The 16,573-nt window shown below is 31.5% G+C and overlaps 1 protein-coding gene across 1 annotated transcript in view; it reads left to right on the top strand.

The window, feature by feature from the left end:
- Window positions 1-709: 709 nt before the first annotated feature.
- LOC130648782 (uncharacterized) overlaps window positions 710-16,573 on the top strand; it is a 34,272-nt gene continuing 18,408 nt past the window's right edge. Inside the window, exons 1-4 of the mRNA XM_057454876.1 lie at window positions 710-883; window positions 1,947-2,006; window positions 8,578-8,723; window positions 9,925-15,959. Of these exons, the coding sequence (XP_057310859.1) occupies window positions 840-883; window positions 1,947-2,006; window positions 8,578-8,723; window positions 9,925-15,959 (6,285 nt within the window). The 5' untranslated portion in view covers window positions 710-839. The remainder of the gene's footprint in view (window positions 884-1,946; window positions 2,007-8,577; window positions 8,724-9,924; window positions 15,960-16,573) is intronic.

Genomic DNA, 16,573 nt, shown 5'->3' with positions numbered 1-16,573 from the left:
AAATTGTGAATATTTAAGTTATTAAACTTTGTAACTACTTGTGAAACTAAAAATATTTAATGTATATAAATTAAATTACGAAAAGTTGAATTATAAAATCGCAAAAAAGCTACTGAACGCAAGGTATAATAAATATCGCCATATTCCATTACCAATATTTATAATAATTAGTGCTAATAATTTGCTTTTACTTGTGGCTACAAGTAAAAGCAAATCAATTAAATAGGCTTTTAAAAAAAAGATTTATGTTTACTCTAAACACTGCAAAGCCTTTTTAAATCATTCTCTGACTTCGTATTTCACATACTTTAAATGAATCGTGATTTCCATTGTGAAACCATCGTGGTTTCCATGATCCATCGCGATTAACATGATCATCACGGTAGTTTCTCGATCTGTTATCTAATATTTTTAAAATCATGACAGACACTATAGGATCGTGGATCGTGGCTGTCGCGCATGATTCACGATAACGATGTTAGGCTTCTTGATAGCAGTACTGTAAATCTTACAAGATGCCAATTGTAAATTTTTTTAATATTTTTTATAAGTTGACTAACTAGTGTCCAGTTCTGAACTAACCCTATACTATTTCTCCTCTTTTGTTTATGGTCCTATATATTGCATTACTCTAATTAATCTATATATTTTGTCTCCTACATTCTTCCAGACCATGTGTGAAATGCCAGTTGGTTGGCCAACTTTTGTTATAAAAAATGAAATTAAATGTTGCAGGTTTGATGAGAAACATAAAAATTTATGTTATTTAATTTATTTTAGACAGAACACATCAGTCATAAAAAATGTTGTAGTTAGCGGCTGATTTAATATTACTTAAAATGTTGAAGTGTTACATATTGCTGTTTTTGTTGAGTATTTTAAGGTATGTGCTTTATCTTTTTTAAAGGGTTAACAGCCCTCTTAATTTTATGGAGACTACGGGCAGTTGTTTTTTTTGCAATTAGCATAAAAACAATAAAACTTATTTCAAGAGACATATGATTGCACCTATTTTTATAAAGTTCTTTATAAAATGTTTAAATACAAGTTATTTTAATTCTGGATTAGAATATATGCTTTTGGGAGGTACTCTGACTTAATTATTTCAAATTATCCTTTAAGCATTCATTTTTGGACCTACCTTGTGCAGGGGAGATCTTATAACTTGACCTGTGTCCCTCTGTCTGTTACCAAAAAATTGAAGCATTAGTTCATTCTGATTTTTGTATAAAGATAGGGAACAATAGACCCTCGATTATGACAGTCAGTTTTTTTTAAAAATAGATCTTATCAGCTTAAAGTTGGTGGTTTTATGTGCAAAATAAGCCAAAACAGTACAAAAAAACAGTCTTAATTTTTTAGGATTGAATCATTAGTTTTTTCTGGTGTTTTGCACAAAAACAGGGAATAATAGATCCTCAAATATGACAAAGTCACAGACCTATCAATAAAGGAAAAAGCACCTACCCAATAACTTGTGCTCCAAAAAAGCTAACTTTGTTTGCGCAAGCGATTCTGGAATATAAGAATTTCAAAAAGAAGTAGAAAATGTGAAGTATATAAAATCCCTCTGACCTGTACAGTGTATAGGGCAAAACTATCAAGCATAATATAAGTTCCAATAATGGATAATGAAAATCATTAAAAAAAATAATATTTCGGTAATGTCAAAGATTAACCATAAAAGTTGATAATTATGTGAAATGCTAAAAATTTACCACATAATTCTAATTCTAAAAATACTAACATTAATAATGAATCTCAAATTATTATTTCACACCAATTTATCAGCCTAAAGATAACATAACATTTTTTTTTATGAAATTGACATTGTCTATTGAATCTGTTTTTAAATAAATCTGATAAAATGTTTTGATTATTCATGAAAATTAGTTTTGCACCACTTTTTGTTTCGGCAAATAGCAGTACTATATTTTTTTTGCTAGGGAATTTGATGGAAACCAATTTGACAATGTTTTATTTTCAACAAATCCACTAGAGAAGAGGTATGTATTTTAATGAGTTTTAGGAGAGTGTGACTGGGTCCAAATAAATGGCACATGTCAGAATAACAATGCTCCAGAATGTGTTGTGTGGTTTAAGAATGTCGAAATTTAATTTTTAACAAATTTTCATCCAATTATAAAATCAAAGTGGATTAATCTCTTCTGAAAAAATATCCAATTTTGTCATGTTAGTGTTAATGGGATTTCACAGCCAAAAAGCTTTTTTATTGTGATTTAGAATTTGGGTTTAAGTTTTCAGTTAAGTATTTAGATTATGCCAATGGGAATAGAAAAATAAAAAGTGTGTTTAGTTTTGGAAACGGAGGTTGAATCAACATGGTCCTTTTCTGTGAAACTTGCAGGATCTAACAAGATCTATGCTATATTGTAGATAAATTCATACCACTGTGATTAACATTTGGAAACCCAAAGATTTTCAAAAAATTGACAGTTTTGTCTTTAACCTTATCACAAAGTCGCCAAATATTCTTAATGCTTGCTTTTTTCAAATAAATTGTTATACCATCGTTTTCAACTAGCTTTTCATTGTTCACCAAATCGAACAGGAAAGACTTATTGTTGATCTTGGTAATTGTAAAATATTTCTTGGGTATTATTGGCAAAGTAAAAGAAAGTTTAGCCTCCTTTACTGATGACCAGTCATTGACTACCATGACATCACCATTTCCTCTCTTCAACTTTTTTATCTACACTTGTGTACTAATTACTAAAAACTACTTGCTTCTCTACCCTGTACTGTATCAACTTGTTGTTCTTACCTCTCGCATATGACTTTGTTGTTGTCAACCCTAAAGAGAAACCTGTTTACAATTACATTTGATTGATCTCAACACTGGCGTTAAAAATTAATTAATAGCAACATTACATATGGCGCCTTTAAGTTTTGGAGATTATCCTTTGGACATTATTGCTATTTTCCTAAACTAAATTTTCCTGGCTACAATTACTTTCTCCAATTTATCGAGGTTTGATAAGTTACCTACCAAGTATAAAATGTCTAGGTTATTGAACAATGCATGAGCAGGAATTACGTTCTTTAACAATTTTTTTATGATAAGTCAGGCAAATGTAATACTCCCCACACATCATAACTTTGTTAATAATGTCAGGTTGCTGCAGGTCATATTTCTCAGCATTATATTTATCAAATGACCTCTCATAGAGACTGTGACATGCTATACATATAAAAACCAGGTCTGCTTCATTTACAATTTTAAAATTTGATATTATTGTGGAAGAAGTTTTGAGCAATTTTTGATTTGCATAATCTCTACTTCATTTGTTATAAAATAAAAAATTCCCATCAGCTATAAAAATCTGGCCATTTTCAACAGAAGCAAAATATCCTTAAAAACCTGTAAACTTATCTCCCAACACTATAGCTACACAGTGTTTTCAATGTTTACAACAGACAGTAATTCTTCAACACTAAGAGGTTGGTATATTTCAACACTTTTAAAGTTATCATTACCACCGTCCAAAATTTAATCAAGACCAAGTGATATCTAATAAGATATTCACTTGATTGCTGGCCAACATATGGACAAGAATGAGTTACACGTTTTGATCACCTTGATGGAATAAACTTGTTATAGATTTTATATAAATTGAAGTCGGAGGTTTCCATGATAGAACATATTTGGTTCAAGTTGATGAGAAAAGGCTGAATAAAGCTGAACAGGGCTGAGGGACCAGCTTAAAAAAAGAGATGATGCCAATTTTCAAATGCTAGTCAAAATCCGAAATGATGTAATGTTGATAAAATATTATTAGACGATGCAATCAAAATGAAATTAATGGCATATGGCATATGTATGTCTCTGGTTGCTTTCAATTGATGGACACATCAGGTGGCCAGAAATCATTTTCAATAACAAGAATGTCGCTAAAAATTATTAAAATTTTGAATCTTCTTAAAAAACCTGGTTGAAAAAAAGCTCTTTTTGTTTTGGGAATAATGTGTACTTAATGTTGCAGCTTCACTTATGGATAAGATTAAGCTATACATAATAACTTAAAAAATTTAATGAACAAAATTACATTACATTCTCTCAATAAATAGTTTTCAGACATATGCAAAATGTTATATTCGTTCTTATTGACTAAATTCAACAGTATTTAAACTGTTTTCTACGAGATAGTATACAAAGGATTTTTTCAGCTGTAACAGTGCCTTTTGCAAGGCAATCAGCATTCTTGATCAATTGATTTTGTAAGAATTAGTTCACAAATTTTTCCTTTTGTTATCATCTGGTTAAGTACACATTATTTATGTTCTATCATTTGTATATTTATCTGCTACAGATAATTCAACGTAAAAATCTCTTTAATTAGAGCTCTTATTAAAATACCATGGCTTTAGCCCTTATGGCGGGTTTGATAAAATGACATTTATGGTTTTCAGGTAACTTGCCTTATACTTTGTATACATACTATTGGTAAAAATAATGTCAGGTAACTATTATTTTTCCTGTTAAAAAGATAATTCTCAATTGAAAGAACTAGTTGACTTTCCCATAAAAATTTATTTTTTGTAATGACTTATTAATTTCCCCTAAGTCTTTATTTTTTATTCATATCAGCAGGCAACAACAAAAAATGATTTGAATTTAATGATGTGAAATCTTTGATCAAAATTACAAGAAATTGGTAGCAAAAATGGAATACTTAACGGAATAGCTTATAGTGTATTACCAGATGCCAATAATTAGTTTAGTTTAGCTACGATTAAAATCAAATATCAAAGAATTCTGATATCTGATAGTACATGTGACTCCAAATTTAGCAACTTGTACAGAATAATCATGCTGGAGAGTTTAGCTTTTGAATATAATGAGTGAAAATATATAAAGCTTCGATGATAAATTATAAATGCAGCTGATGAGCAATAATTTATTGAATAACTCCATATTGTATTTAAACATAAATTAAATTATTACAATATTTTTCTCTTACAATATTTTTTACCATACTTTACGGGAATAATTTATTGTCTAAAAGGGCCTTTACACTGTTATGAAAAAGAATAACATTAACCTAGAATCATCACACAAGCCATAAACTCAGTTTTTAGTTTCTGTAACTTTTTTGTCAAGAGTGTAGGGTTATACCAAAATTGCACCAAAGTAAGACAAAAATTCATCTTGGTTACAGTTGACTGTTTTTATACCTTCAACATCCTCTCTGAAATTTTCAACTATTAATTATGTTTTAATTTCTGTTCAGCTATCATGACCTTCCTAGGGTTATCACCTGGCACATTGTGATAACTTTGTCGTAAACATTGTGACCAAGCCATTTATCTAATTCTTTAAGTCCAGCTCACTAACATCACATGATGCTTTTAACATAACATATTGCCTCTGTGTTTACGTTTTGCCAAATTGGTGTTAACTGGATTATATTTCATTGGAATTAAGAGTCCTTGCTTGCTCCAACTCAAAGAAAAATAGCAGATATCTTATTTGTATTTCAGCATGATCACCAAAATTGTTAAGAAGCACAGGTTCTGATGAAGTATTACTATCAAAGTCATTATGCTCTCGGGAGCCTAATCAATGCGTTATTTGAAATCTACCAGCTTGTTAATCTTACGTTTGGCTAAAGCTGCCCAAGCCAGTTTTACTAACAGTGGATAAACATCCTGAGCCTAGTAAAACACAGTTCTAAGACTCGGACACAGCCTGCTCCATAAATGTTTTAAAATGTATAGATGGTCTTAAAAAATGATTTTGCTGGGAGACTGATTATATTATATTAAAAGAAATTCTAAATCATGCAGCAATAAATAGAGCTTTGTGCACAGAATCTTTTAATTTGTATATTAGGCTGCATTCTTGCCTGGCAGGAACCTTGATATTTTTGAAATTTTATTTGCATGGAATGCGATTATAGTAGTATTTTTGATAACGCGATTCCAATTTAATTAGTTGTTCTACGGGCGAAGTCAATAGTAGCTTACGGTCGGTCGGAACAACAACAAAAATAATAAAAAATAACAACAGAGGAGGGTGTTACCACAACCGGTTTTTTTTTATGTATTTTCACATAGCGCACACAGTTAATATTTTTTAGTTGCGAAGGAAAAGTAATAATAGTTTATCTCACTAAAAAATATGTAACTAGTTCTTAAGGTGAAAAGATAAAAATACTTGGATGGAAGGTGTTGCGACAATAATCTGTTTTGTTTTTTACTTGTATTATAACTATTTTAGCGAAAGTAGCTAATTTTTGTTATAAATCACATTTAACCACATAACTGTTTTTGTGATTACAAAACTTGCGCATCGGGCATTTCAGTTTTATCGCAACAAATTACCATAAACCAAGAATCAACTTCCAGTGGCCTTACCAATGGTGGTCCCAAAGTAACGGTATTGATTCACCTTATTTAGTATAATTGTAGATTGACATTCACCCAACAAAAAATAACATCATTGATTATGTTCTATGCTCATTATAATTTCATGAGATGGGATGAGAAAATGTTTGTTTGTTGTAATTTTTTTTTCTTTAAAACTTTTTTGCTTGATATTATTATTTTTTTGTTTTCGTAAAAATTAGGGTTGGTTGGGCCCGTAGAACAACTAATTAAATTGGAGTCGCCTTAGAAAAGCCTCTGTGTTTCAATTGGCTCACAGACAGACAAGTATTAAATGTATTTAAACATAAATTAAATTATTACAATATTTTTCTCTTACAATATTTTTTACCATACTTTACGGGAATAATTTATTGTCTAAAAGGGCCTTTACACTGTTATGAAAAAGAATAACATTAACCTAGAATCATCACACAAGCCATAAACTCAGTTTTTAGTTTCTGTAACTTTTTTGTCAAGAGTGTAGGGTTATACCAAAATTGCACCAAAGTAAGACAAAAATTCATCTTGGTTACAGTTGACTGTTTTTATACCTTCAACATCCTCTCTGAAATTTTCAACTATTAATTATGTTTTAATTTCTGTTCAGCTATCATGACCTTCCTAGGGTTATCACCTGGCACATTGTGATAACTTTGTCGTAAACATTGTGACCAAGCCATTTATCTAATTCTTTAAGTCCAGCTCACTAACATCACATGATGCTTTTAACATAACATATTGCCTCTGTGTTTACGTTTTGCCAAATTGGTGTTAACTGGATTATATTTCATTGGAATTAAGAGTCCTTGCTTGCTCCAACTCAAAGAAAAATAGCAGATATCTTATTTGTATTTCAGCATGATCACCAAAATTGTTAAGAAGCACAGGTTCTGATGAAGTATTACTATCAAAGTCATTATGCTCTCGGGAGCCTAATCAATGCGTTATTTGAAATCTACCAGCTTGTTAATCTTACGTTTGGCTAAAGCTGCCCAAGCCAGTTTTACTAACAGTGGATAAACATCCTGAGCCTAGTAAAACACAGTTCTAAGACTCGGACACAGCCTGCTCCATAAATGTTTTAAAATGTATAGATGGTCTTAAAAAATGATTTTGCTGGGAGACTGATTATATTATATTAAAAGAAATTCTAAATCATGCAGCAATAAATAGAGCTTTGTGCACAGAATCTTTTAATTTGTATATTAGGCTGCATTCTTGCCTGGCAGGAACCTTGATATTTTTGAAATTTTATTTGCATGGAATGCGATTATAGTAGTATTTTTGATAACGCGATTCCAATTTAATTAGTTGTTCTACGGGCGAAGTCAATAGTAGCTTACGGTCGGTCGGAACAACAACAAAAATAATAAAAAATAACAACAGAGGAGGGTGTTACCACAACCGGTTTTTTTTTATGTATTTTCACATAGCGCACACAGTTAATATTTTTTAGTTGCGAAGGAAAAGTAATAATAGTTTATCTCACTAAAAAATATGTAACTAGTTCTTAAGGTGAAAAGATAAAAATACTTGGATGGAAGGTGTTGCGACAATAATCTGTTTTGTTTTTTACTTGTATTATAACTATTTTAGCGAAAGTAGCTAATTTTTGTTATAAATCACATTTAACCACATAACTGTTTTTGTGATTACAAAACTTGCGCATCGGGCATTTCAGTTTTATCGCAACAAATTACCATAAACCAAGAATCAACTTCCAGTGGCCTTACCAATGGTGGTCCCAAAGTAACGGTATTGATTCACCTTATTTAGTATAATTGTAGATTGACATTCACCCAACAAAAAATAACATCATTGATTATGTTCTATGCTCATTATAATTTCATGAGATGGGATGAGAAAATGTTTGTTTGTTGTAATTTTTTTTTCTTTAAAACTTTTTTGCTTGATATTATTATTTTTTTGTTTTCGTAAAAATTAGGGTTGGTTGGGCCCGTAGAACAACTAATTAAATTGGAGTCGCCTTAGAAAAGCCTCTGTGTTTCAATTGGCTCACAGACAGACAAGTATTAAATAATACATATTTTTGTATTGTATCATGTTATTAACAATATTCTTTAGCAGTATGGTCAAATAGTTTTTTACTGTGTCTTTTTTTATTTACATACCTTTTTTTATATTAATAATTACATCAGAGATAAAATAAAAATTTATTTCATTTAGATCTCTGCATAATAGATTCATTTGTGATTGTTCTCTCCTCCCAATATCTAAATGGCTCAATTTGATACGTGGCGGAGAGGAAATACTTTGCTCCGAACCAACCAGGCTTCGTGGAGTCCCAGTAGTAAAGCTACCAGAATTTATTGGTAAGGTTATTAGGTCATTATTACAAACACTTCTTTCAAAAAACTTTGCATTATTTTTTTATTATACTTTCTGTGAAAGAGTTTGGTTTTATTAAAAAGTATTGAGAATGCTTTATATAATAATCTTTTTTAAGACTGTATCTGGTTAAAAAGTTTGCTATCATCGTTTTCAGTGTTTATCTCTAAAAAATATGTAATGTAAGGGATAACAAGTCAGCTAACAAGCACTATAGTAATTTTTATAAGGACTAAACATTGTGTCATAAAGATAATTAGCAACGATCCAAAGAATAACAATTTTTTTTGGATAATATAATATACTTATGTCCCATCATGAGATTCACAATAAAAAAATAATAAATAATAATTTAAAACAGTATAAAAATATGTACAGCTTAAAAAACAACACACTACAAAATGTCCGCATGTAAAATCAGTTGTAGATTTAATTATAACATACAACAGCATCCCTGAAGATATGTAAACAACCTTTATATTTTGATAATGAATGTGCAAGGTTTACATTCGTCTTTTGTACTCAACTATGGTTTAAACTGACAAATGCTAACTTATAATAACTCATGAAAGGAACAATATAGTGGAAAACTGTAATGTCATCGGAAGCTTAAAGTTTGTCCAAATAACCACTACCATATCTTTTTAAAATTCAATTACTTTTGCTCTTAAAAAATTTTTAACATTTTATTTAGAGTTTTTTACAACCAAATAAAAGTTATTTAACATATTTTTGGGTTTTAATCTTGAAACATACTAATATTTGCGTTTGTTTAATAAATATAGTACATTTCTAACCATTTGGGAAGATGTGGTGATCTACTGTATCAATGCAATAAAATAAGTCTGAAGTTGTGCAAGTATAACTGCTTTCTCACAAGACTTTTTGCTTCCTTGACAGATCTATTTTTAGAATTAACTACCACGTTGTTTTAAAAATAACCCCAAAATCATTAAAAACTTTTTCTCTATACCAAGAAAGGTTGGCAAAACTGAAGTTAAGTTAATTGAAAGAACATGCTGATTATCAACCTTTAATTAATATAGTACAAATTTTCCTTCTCAATTCTCTCAACTTCCTCTCATTTGCTGCTTTATGTTTCTGCATAAGAATTCTTTTTATATTATGGGAACGCAAGGTGTTGCAACTTTATTCAAAATATTTATATAATCTGTTTTGTTTTAGGGGACTGCAAGCAACAGCCCAATGTCCGAAAAAGAGTAAGACGAGCTGCAAACAGTGACACAAAAACAGCACAGGGCATACATGCTAATTACACTGGTGACATTAAAAGGCCAAAAATTAAGATATCCTATGTTAATGATACGTCCCAAAATGTGGAATATGAGTTAACGTCTAAAAGTATTAGAGTTAAAAATAACAGTCTACAGATGAATGCAGAAGAGACTTTCTTCATTATACCAGTAAATACTGCAGTATCAATACAAGTTACATCAACTACTACACCATGTAAAGGTTTTTATGCTGTCAAACAGAACATATCAGAATTTACAGGAGATCCTCTAGAATGCTCACAAACTATATGTTTACCAGGTACATATGTGAATTCAATTTGTAATTCAGTTTTAAAATGGAATCTGAATGTGATTGATAATTTCAAAATTGTGATAAATATTGTTATGGATGGCAGTAAAATGTTCAGTGCAGTTGTTTTTGTTAAAGTTGTAAACACTGACCATATGATAGTCAACTATAGTCCATCAAAGCCAAAGCCTGAATGTCCTCTCATGTATGAAATTAATACTAACATGACCTTACAGATAACCTACAGTGGAAAGTTGTTGACACCAAATAGGTTGTATGTCAATGGGTCATTTATAAAAGAAAGCGCTACTGACATTCTATGGTATGTTTTTGATGTGGCTGGCACATGTAATGTTAGTATTAGTAAAAGCACTGCAGCAGATGCATTATGGGAACAAAGTGTTATTGTCAAAGTGAAATCCTTCGAAATTGATTTAAAGCCAAAATTTCAACATGCTAATGTATGCACGGATACAAACATCACGTTTTTTCTTAAAAAAAAAATAGAATGCGTGACAACAAACCCCATTTATAACTGGTCTTTAGACGGCAGCATTTACAGAAAAGAGAATTTAATATACAAATTTCCTCTTGTGGGAGCATTAAGCAAAACATTTAAGGTAGAAATTGAAAATTTTCCGATTGATGAAAAACATGTCATTGTCTACGATAAAATAAAAAATTTTACAGTTGTTTTAAAATCACCACAAGTATTGTGTAAAAACACTCCAATTAGAATAACCACTGGTACATCTTCTGGGTCTGCAGTACTGTACTTTTATCAAGTTATACCTGATCAAGGCTTAACCAGGATACAGACTGGAGATGAAGAATTAAATCTTACTAAAAATGGCAAAATTACCATTAGATTCTGGGCTCAAAATGTTGTAAGTAAAATCCATATGGAGAAAGAATTTACTTTCCTGGAGAATGATGTGAAATTGGTTTTGTTGGAATGGTATGTTGTTTCGAACATTCCTGTGCAAATTCAACCTAGCCAATTTTCAATATGCAAAACGTATTCTTACAGATGGAATGTTAGTGGAGTTTTTTTAACAGATTGGCAACATGGAGAAGTCTATGACATTCCTCAATTTCTACACAATTTTACCAAAGAAGGTGTTTACAATACATCATTGGAAATCCAATACAACAGTTCATCAGTTTTTACAAAATCTAATTTTATTCATGTTAAGAATGCCATTTCAGTTGACCTCCCTAATAATGACAATGCACATGTAGGTTGGTATATACTAAAGCCATTACCAAAGGTCACATCAAATTCTTTTCGCTATCGTTGGATTGTATCTGGATTTTCACCCTTTCCATGGGTAGCAGGCAACACAAGTAATCCACCGCATTTGGAATTGACATTCCAGGAGGAAAGTTTGTATAATGTTACTCTCGAAGTAAATGACAATCTGTCAAATGATCAAAAGACCATGCAAGTGCTTGTACAATATCCAGTCAGAAATGTCTCTTTGCCAAGTATGATCTATGCTGAAACAAACAAATCATTTTCTGTTAATATCACATATTCAGAAAGATCAAGATATCAATATAAAGTAAATTTTACTGATGGAATAGTAAGCAAAATCATTACTAATTCTCCCAACATTGCATCGTTCACCTACTTGCATGTCTATACTACACCAGGAAATTTTACCTTGGTCTTTACCTTTATGGATAATCTTGAAACTGTCACAACTAATGTTTCTGTAATAGTGATGAATCCAATAACTGGCCTTAATGCAAGTCTTTCACACACTGTGAGCCAATGTCAGCCTATCAGGGGGCAAATAAACAATGCAGGAGTTGAATATCCAGTACCCACCTACCATTGGTATCGCCTATCACCTGATGGGTTAGTTTTCATCAACACTGGAATTGTTATGAAAAGCATCAGATTCAATTTTTCAGGTAAATACGATATAGTTGTACGTGCTCAGAATGAAGTAAGCAATTTTACATACACTATGTCTGTGCATGTTAAAGACAATGGTACACTTCCAATATTACTTACTGCAGTTGAGCCAGATCTTTCTACAGTCCACCCTCCTAATAAAGTTATCATTACCCCTGGTTCAATGGTACAATTTGATGTAAAACTAGGTCCCTCTGTAGATCAAAATTTGGCTGTAAATTATCAGTGGTACTTTAACGGTAACTTGGCATCAAGAGTTCAGACTAATGTTTTTAATCATAGCTTTACATCCCAAGGTGAATATAAAATTCGTGTAAATGCTACAACTAGGTGTGGAAGTGGTTCTTCTGAACTTAGTATCTTTGTTCAAAGTGTCTTAACCCAAGTCAGTTTAACTGTTGAGTATGATCGTAAAGAAATACAGAACAACTCTGTTATTAGTGAAAAGGTTGATGAGATCCAAGTGAGTCATGTTTATTTTGAACCGACGGATGCAACTGGAGTTTCTGGTCAACTGCATTGCTATACAGGAGAAACTAACGAACGTAAAGAGACTAAGATGTTTGCTATGTATAATCCAGATGAAATATTTAATGTTCCCATCAAAAAGAAAAATGTGACTGGACGGATGTCTTGTTTTATTGGTTTAAAAAACTTGGTTAGTGAAACTGTTGCCTTTTACTTTTATTTTGTTGGTTCTGCACCCATTTTAAACATAATTAACACACCATCATTCGGTGCCGTCAATCAAAGCATGAATATACAGGTAGAAATATTGAACCATAAACTTACTGGAAATTTGCATTGGTTTTTGAATGATACAGAGATAGTTTCTTGTGTTAAAACAGTGGAGAAAAACTTAATACAAGCTGAGTGTGTTTTTTTTTTCAATAACGTTGGATTATATACAATATATGTTATACTTCGAAACAACTACTTTGAGGTACCTCTGTATCATAATATATCCATATTAAATGCTATTAAGACAGTGTCGATCTCACCGCTAATGATTCTTGAAGGTCAGAGCATTAACATTACTGCCAATGTTAGTGGAAAATATCTGGGTAATTTGAACTATAATTGGAAACAAAACAAGTCTTTGAAAAGTTACATTACATTTGGGAAGGACAAAAATGCTGGTGCATATAACATTACTGTCAACATATCGAATGCTGTTAGTAGTTTTTACCTATTAAAGAGAGTTATTGTGTACCGAAATCTTACCAAAGATAATCTGTACATTAAAAATTACTTCACCTATATTCAAAGAGGAAGTAGGTCAGTGTTCCAAAGTTCAATTGTAGACAGTTTTGTTAAATACAAGTGGTTTCTTAATAATATAAGTATATCCAGTCATGTAGAAACTCGTATTCAATTTAATAACCTTGGAAAACAGCAAGTTAAGCTTACGTTAAGTACACCTTATCAGCAGCACACAGTTGTTGCATATGTTTTTGTTATTGATCCAGTGACTAATATAGTAATAACACCATTGCATTTTCGTGTAAAGTCTTCCATCAACATATCTGCCACTGCAAATGGCGGAGGCCCATTCTCTTACTTTTGGCCTGAATTTAATAGCACCAAAAGTTATATTGTATACAGTGCTGTTACAGCTGGTTTACAAAATATTTCAGTATTAATTTCAAATCCTATTAGTAGTGCTACTGCTAATAAAACATTGAAAATTTACGACCTGCAAAGCTTTGGTATAAAAGCATCAGTAAAAATTTGGCGAGTAGACAGCAACCGTATTATATACATTCCATTTAATACAACAATAAACTTCTCAGTAGCTAATGCAGATCCTAATAGTAATTATTCTTGGAATGTTCAATATGATAAAAACATTAGTCGTACTAAATCAGGAGTAACATATACTTATCATTTTGGAAGTAAAGGTGGTGAACATCTTGTGCTCTTACATGCAACCTTCGAATTAGAAAGCCGAACAAAAGATGTCATTGTTCGTGTTGGTGACCATACCACCATGTTTCAAATCTCATTGACCAATAAATATTTGTTGACAAACAGAACGTATCAAGTAATCATAAAATGGAACAATCAACCAGTTGCTACAAATGCTGTTATACAAGTTTCTGGCACAAATAGTTCCAACAAATCAATTGAACTTGCTCGTGGTCAGGCTGAAATTTGGTTCCACACCCCATTAGACAAAAAACTTGTTACTATTTCCATAAGTGTTTGCAAACATCTTTCTTGTCACGAAAAAAGCTGGAATTTCACATCACTACCAAAAGTTAATGAAATTCTAGCGACTGGTATTATAGAACATGTTGAGATAGATAAAAGTCTTAATTTAACAATAGGCAATCATATACCAGAAGCAAATGTGACTTGGTATCTGATCGATGTGTTTGGTAACCGCAGTATTCTTGGAAGTGGCATCTACTTTAACTTTTCCTTTGAATCTTATAATTTTCCTCCTGGTCAGTATATTATTGAAGTGGCTGCAGTAAGTATATTTATTGGCAATCCTGATCACAAACTTGTGAAACAATTTAACTTTACTTTATACAGTGACAAGTGTGAGGACCTCAACATTACAGAGAATGTAAAAAACCAAATTTTGTTAAATGATGCTTCATACAAATTCAATATATCATGGAAAAAGGATTGCTTCATAACAAACCAAACTGTGGTTGTTAACAATGTAAAAAGTTTCACTCATACCACTGGTGTTTTTAAAGGGTACAGCCAAGTCAGTATTACCACTCTGCATAAAACTTCAAATATTTCTATCTCCATTACTTTATGCAAGCATGAGAGATGTGTATCTAAAAACTGGACTCATATTTCAGTTGAGAAACGTTTTATTGAGGACATAGTGAGAGAAAACGTAGATGAGGCAGTAGAAGTCAATGGCACATGGAGAGGTAGCATTCAAAATGACTTTCCAGATGCTAAGATATCATGGTACCTCCATGTAAATGACAGAAAAATACTTATTGCTGAAGGCAATAGAAGCGTTGCATTTGACATCTCTTTGTACGTAAAATCTACAGGTGATTATATAATTGAAGTTGTTTTGGTTAGTCAATTTATCAACGAGTCAATTAATCACACATTAACAAAAAAATTCACTGTAACAGTTTTTTTTGAAGACTGTGAAAAGCCAAGCGTTTTCATTGATAGTAATGACCGCACACACACAAAATCAAAATGGTTTTATTCTGAGATTAACTTCAAAACTATTTGCCCAAATGTTACTAGCACTTGGTCATTCGCAGTTAAAGATGGTAAAAGTTGTGAAACAAAATACACAGCACATACTTTTCCTGGTTTCAAATTAACAATGGATAAGCCATCACTTGAAGTGCCTCCGCGTGCTTTTAAAGTTGGTAGTTATTGCGTACGAAATCTTCTGCGATATGGGAAATTTGGCAGAGTTTCTGAAAGATTTTTCTTGGAAGTTGTTTCAACACCACTAGTACCAGTAATTGGGGGAGGATCCTATCGAGTCATAGGAAATCAACAGGATATAGTTCTAGATGCTACTAAAACTATAGATCCAGATTTATTAAATGGAAGATCCAATTTATTATATAAATGGGTACTTGAATCCAATGCTTGTTTCACTAATTTAAAAAATGGTACTATATCTGAATGGAGTGTGGCTAATGCAAAGTTATCAATAAAACAGCAATGCTTAAGCCCTAAACATTTCCATAATTTCACGCTTCATGTAAAACGTGTTCCAGATAAAGAGTTTGTTGTTGGAGTACAAAAGGTTAGTTCTCTTTTTACTTTCTATACAGCTGCAGTTTTGATACTGACTTGTAGTAATTTGTTATAAACTTTTTACTCATAACGAAATTAGCTGTTAAGCCTTTCCCCTAACATTGTAGATTTTGACATTGCATAAACAACTCTTTTAGATCATGTATTTTGACCTAAGACAAATCTTGTGTAACAGACCTGGAAAGTCTAGGGAAACAATTTATCAGTCAGTACAGTTCTTTGAAGGTTACAGAAAAGATAAATCGATTTTTTGTAATGGACACTAGTTTACTAGAACATTTTTAAATTGATAGATTAGTTTGCCGGAAGAAAAATATTATTTTTTATCATATGGTTCTACAGAAATAATTCATTGGGGATAGGTCAAAGTATTGAAACAATCATTTTGCCAAATCTCCAGGATTGTGTAACAAATTTTAACATGAATAACAGATTGATCCCTCCTTATCATTGTCTTAAATAGACATGGTTTCCTTTTTATTTCTTCAACACACACCATCCACACGCCTTAATTGGCAAACCACTTAAATACCCCAAAATTAAAATTAACCACTCCCCCACAAGGAGCAAAGTAATCTGTTCAATTAAAAAATAGTGGAAGGA

This window comes from Hydractinia symbiolongicarpus, chromosome 7 (assembly GCF_029227915.1).
Source record: "Hydractinia symbiolongicarpus strain clone_291-10 chromosome 7, HSymV2.1, whole genome shotgun sequence".
In the NCBI taxonomy this organism is placed as follows: Eukaryota; Metazoa; Cnidaria; class Hydrozoa; order Anthoathecata; family Hydractiniidae; genus Hydractinia; species Hydractinia symbiolongicarpus.
Note: the sequence above shows the minus strand (reverse complement) of the source record. Positions and strands in the feature narration are given on the sequence as shown.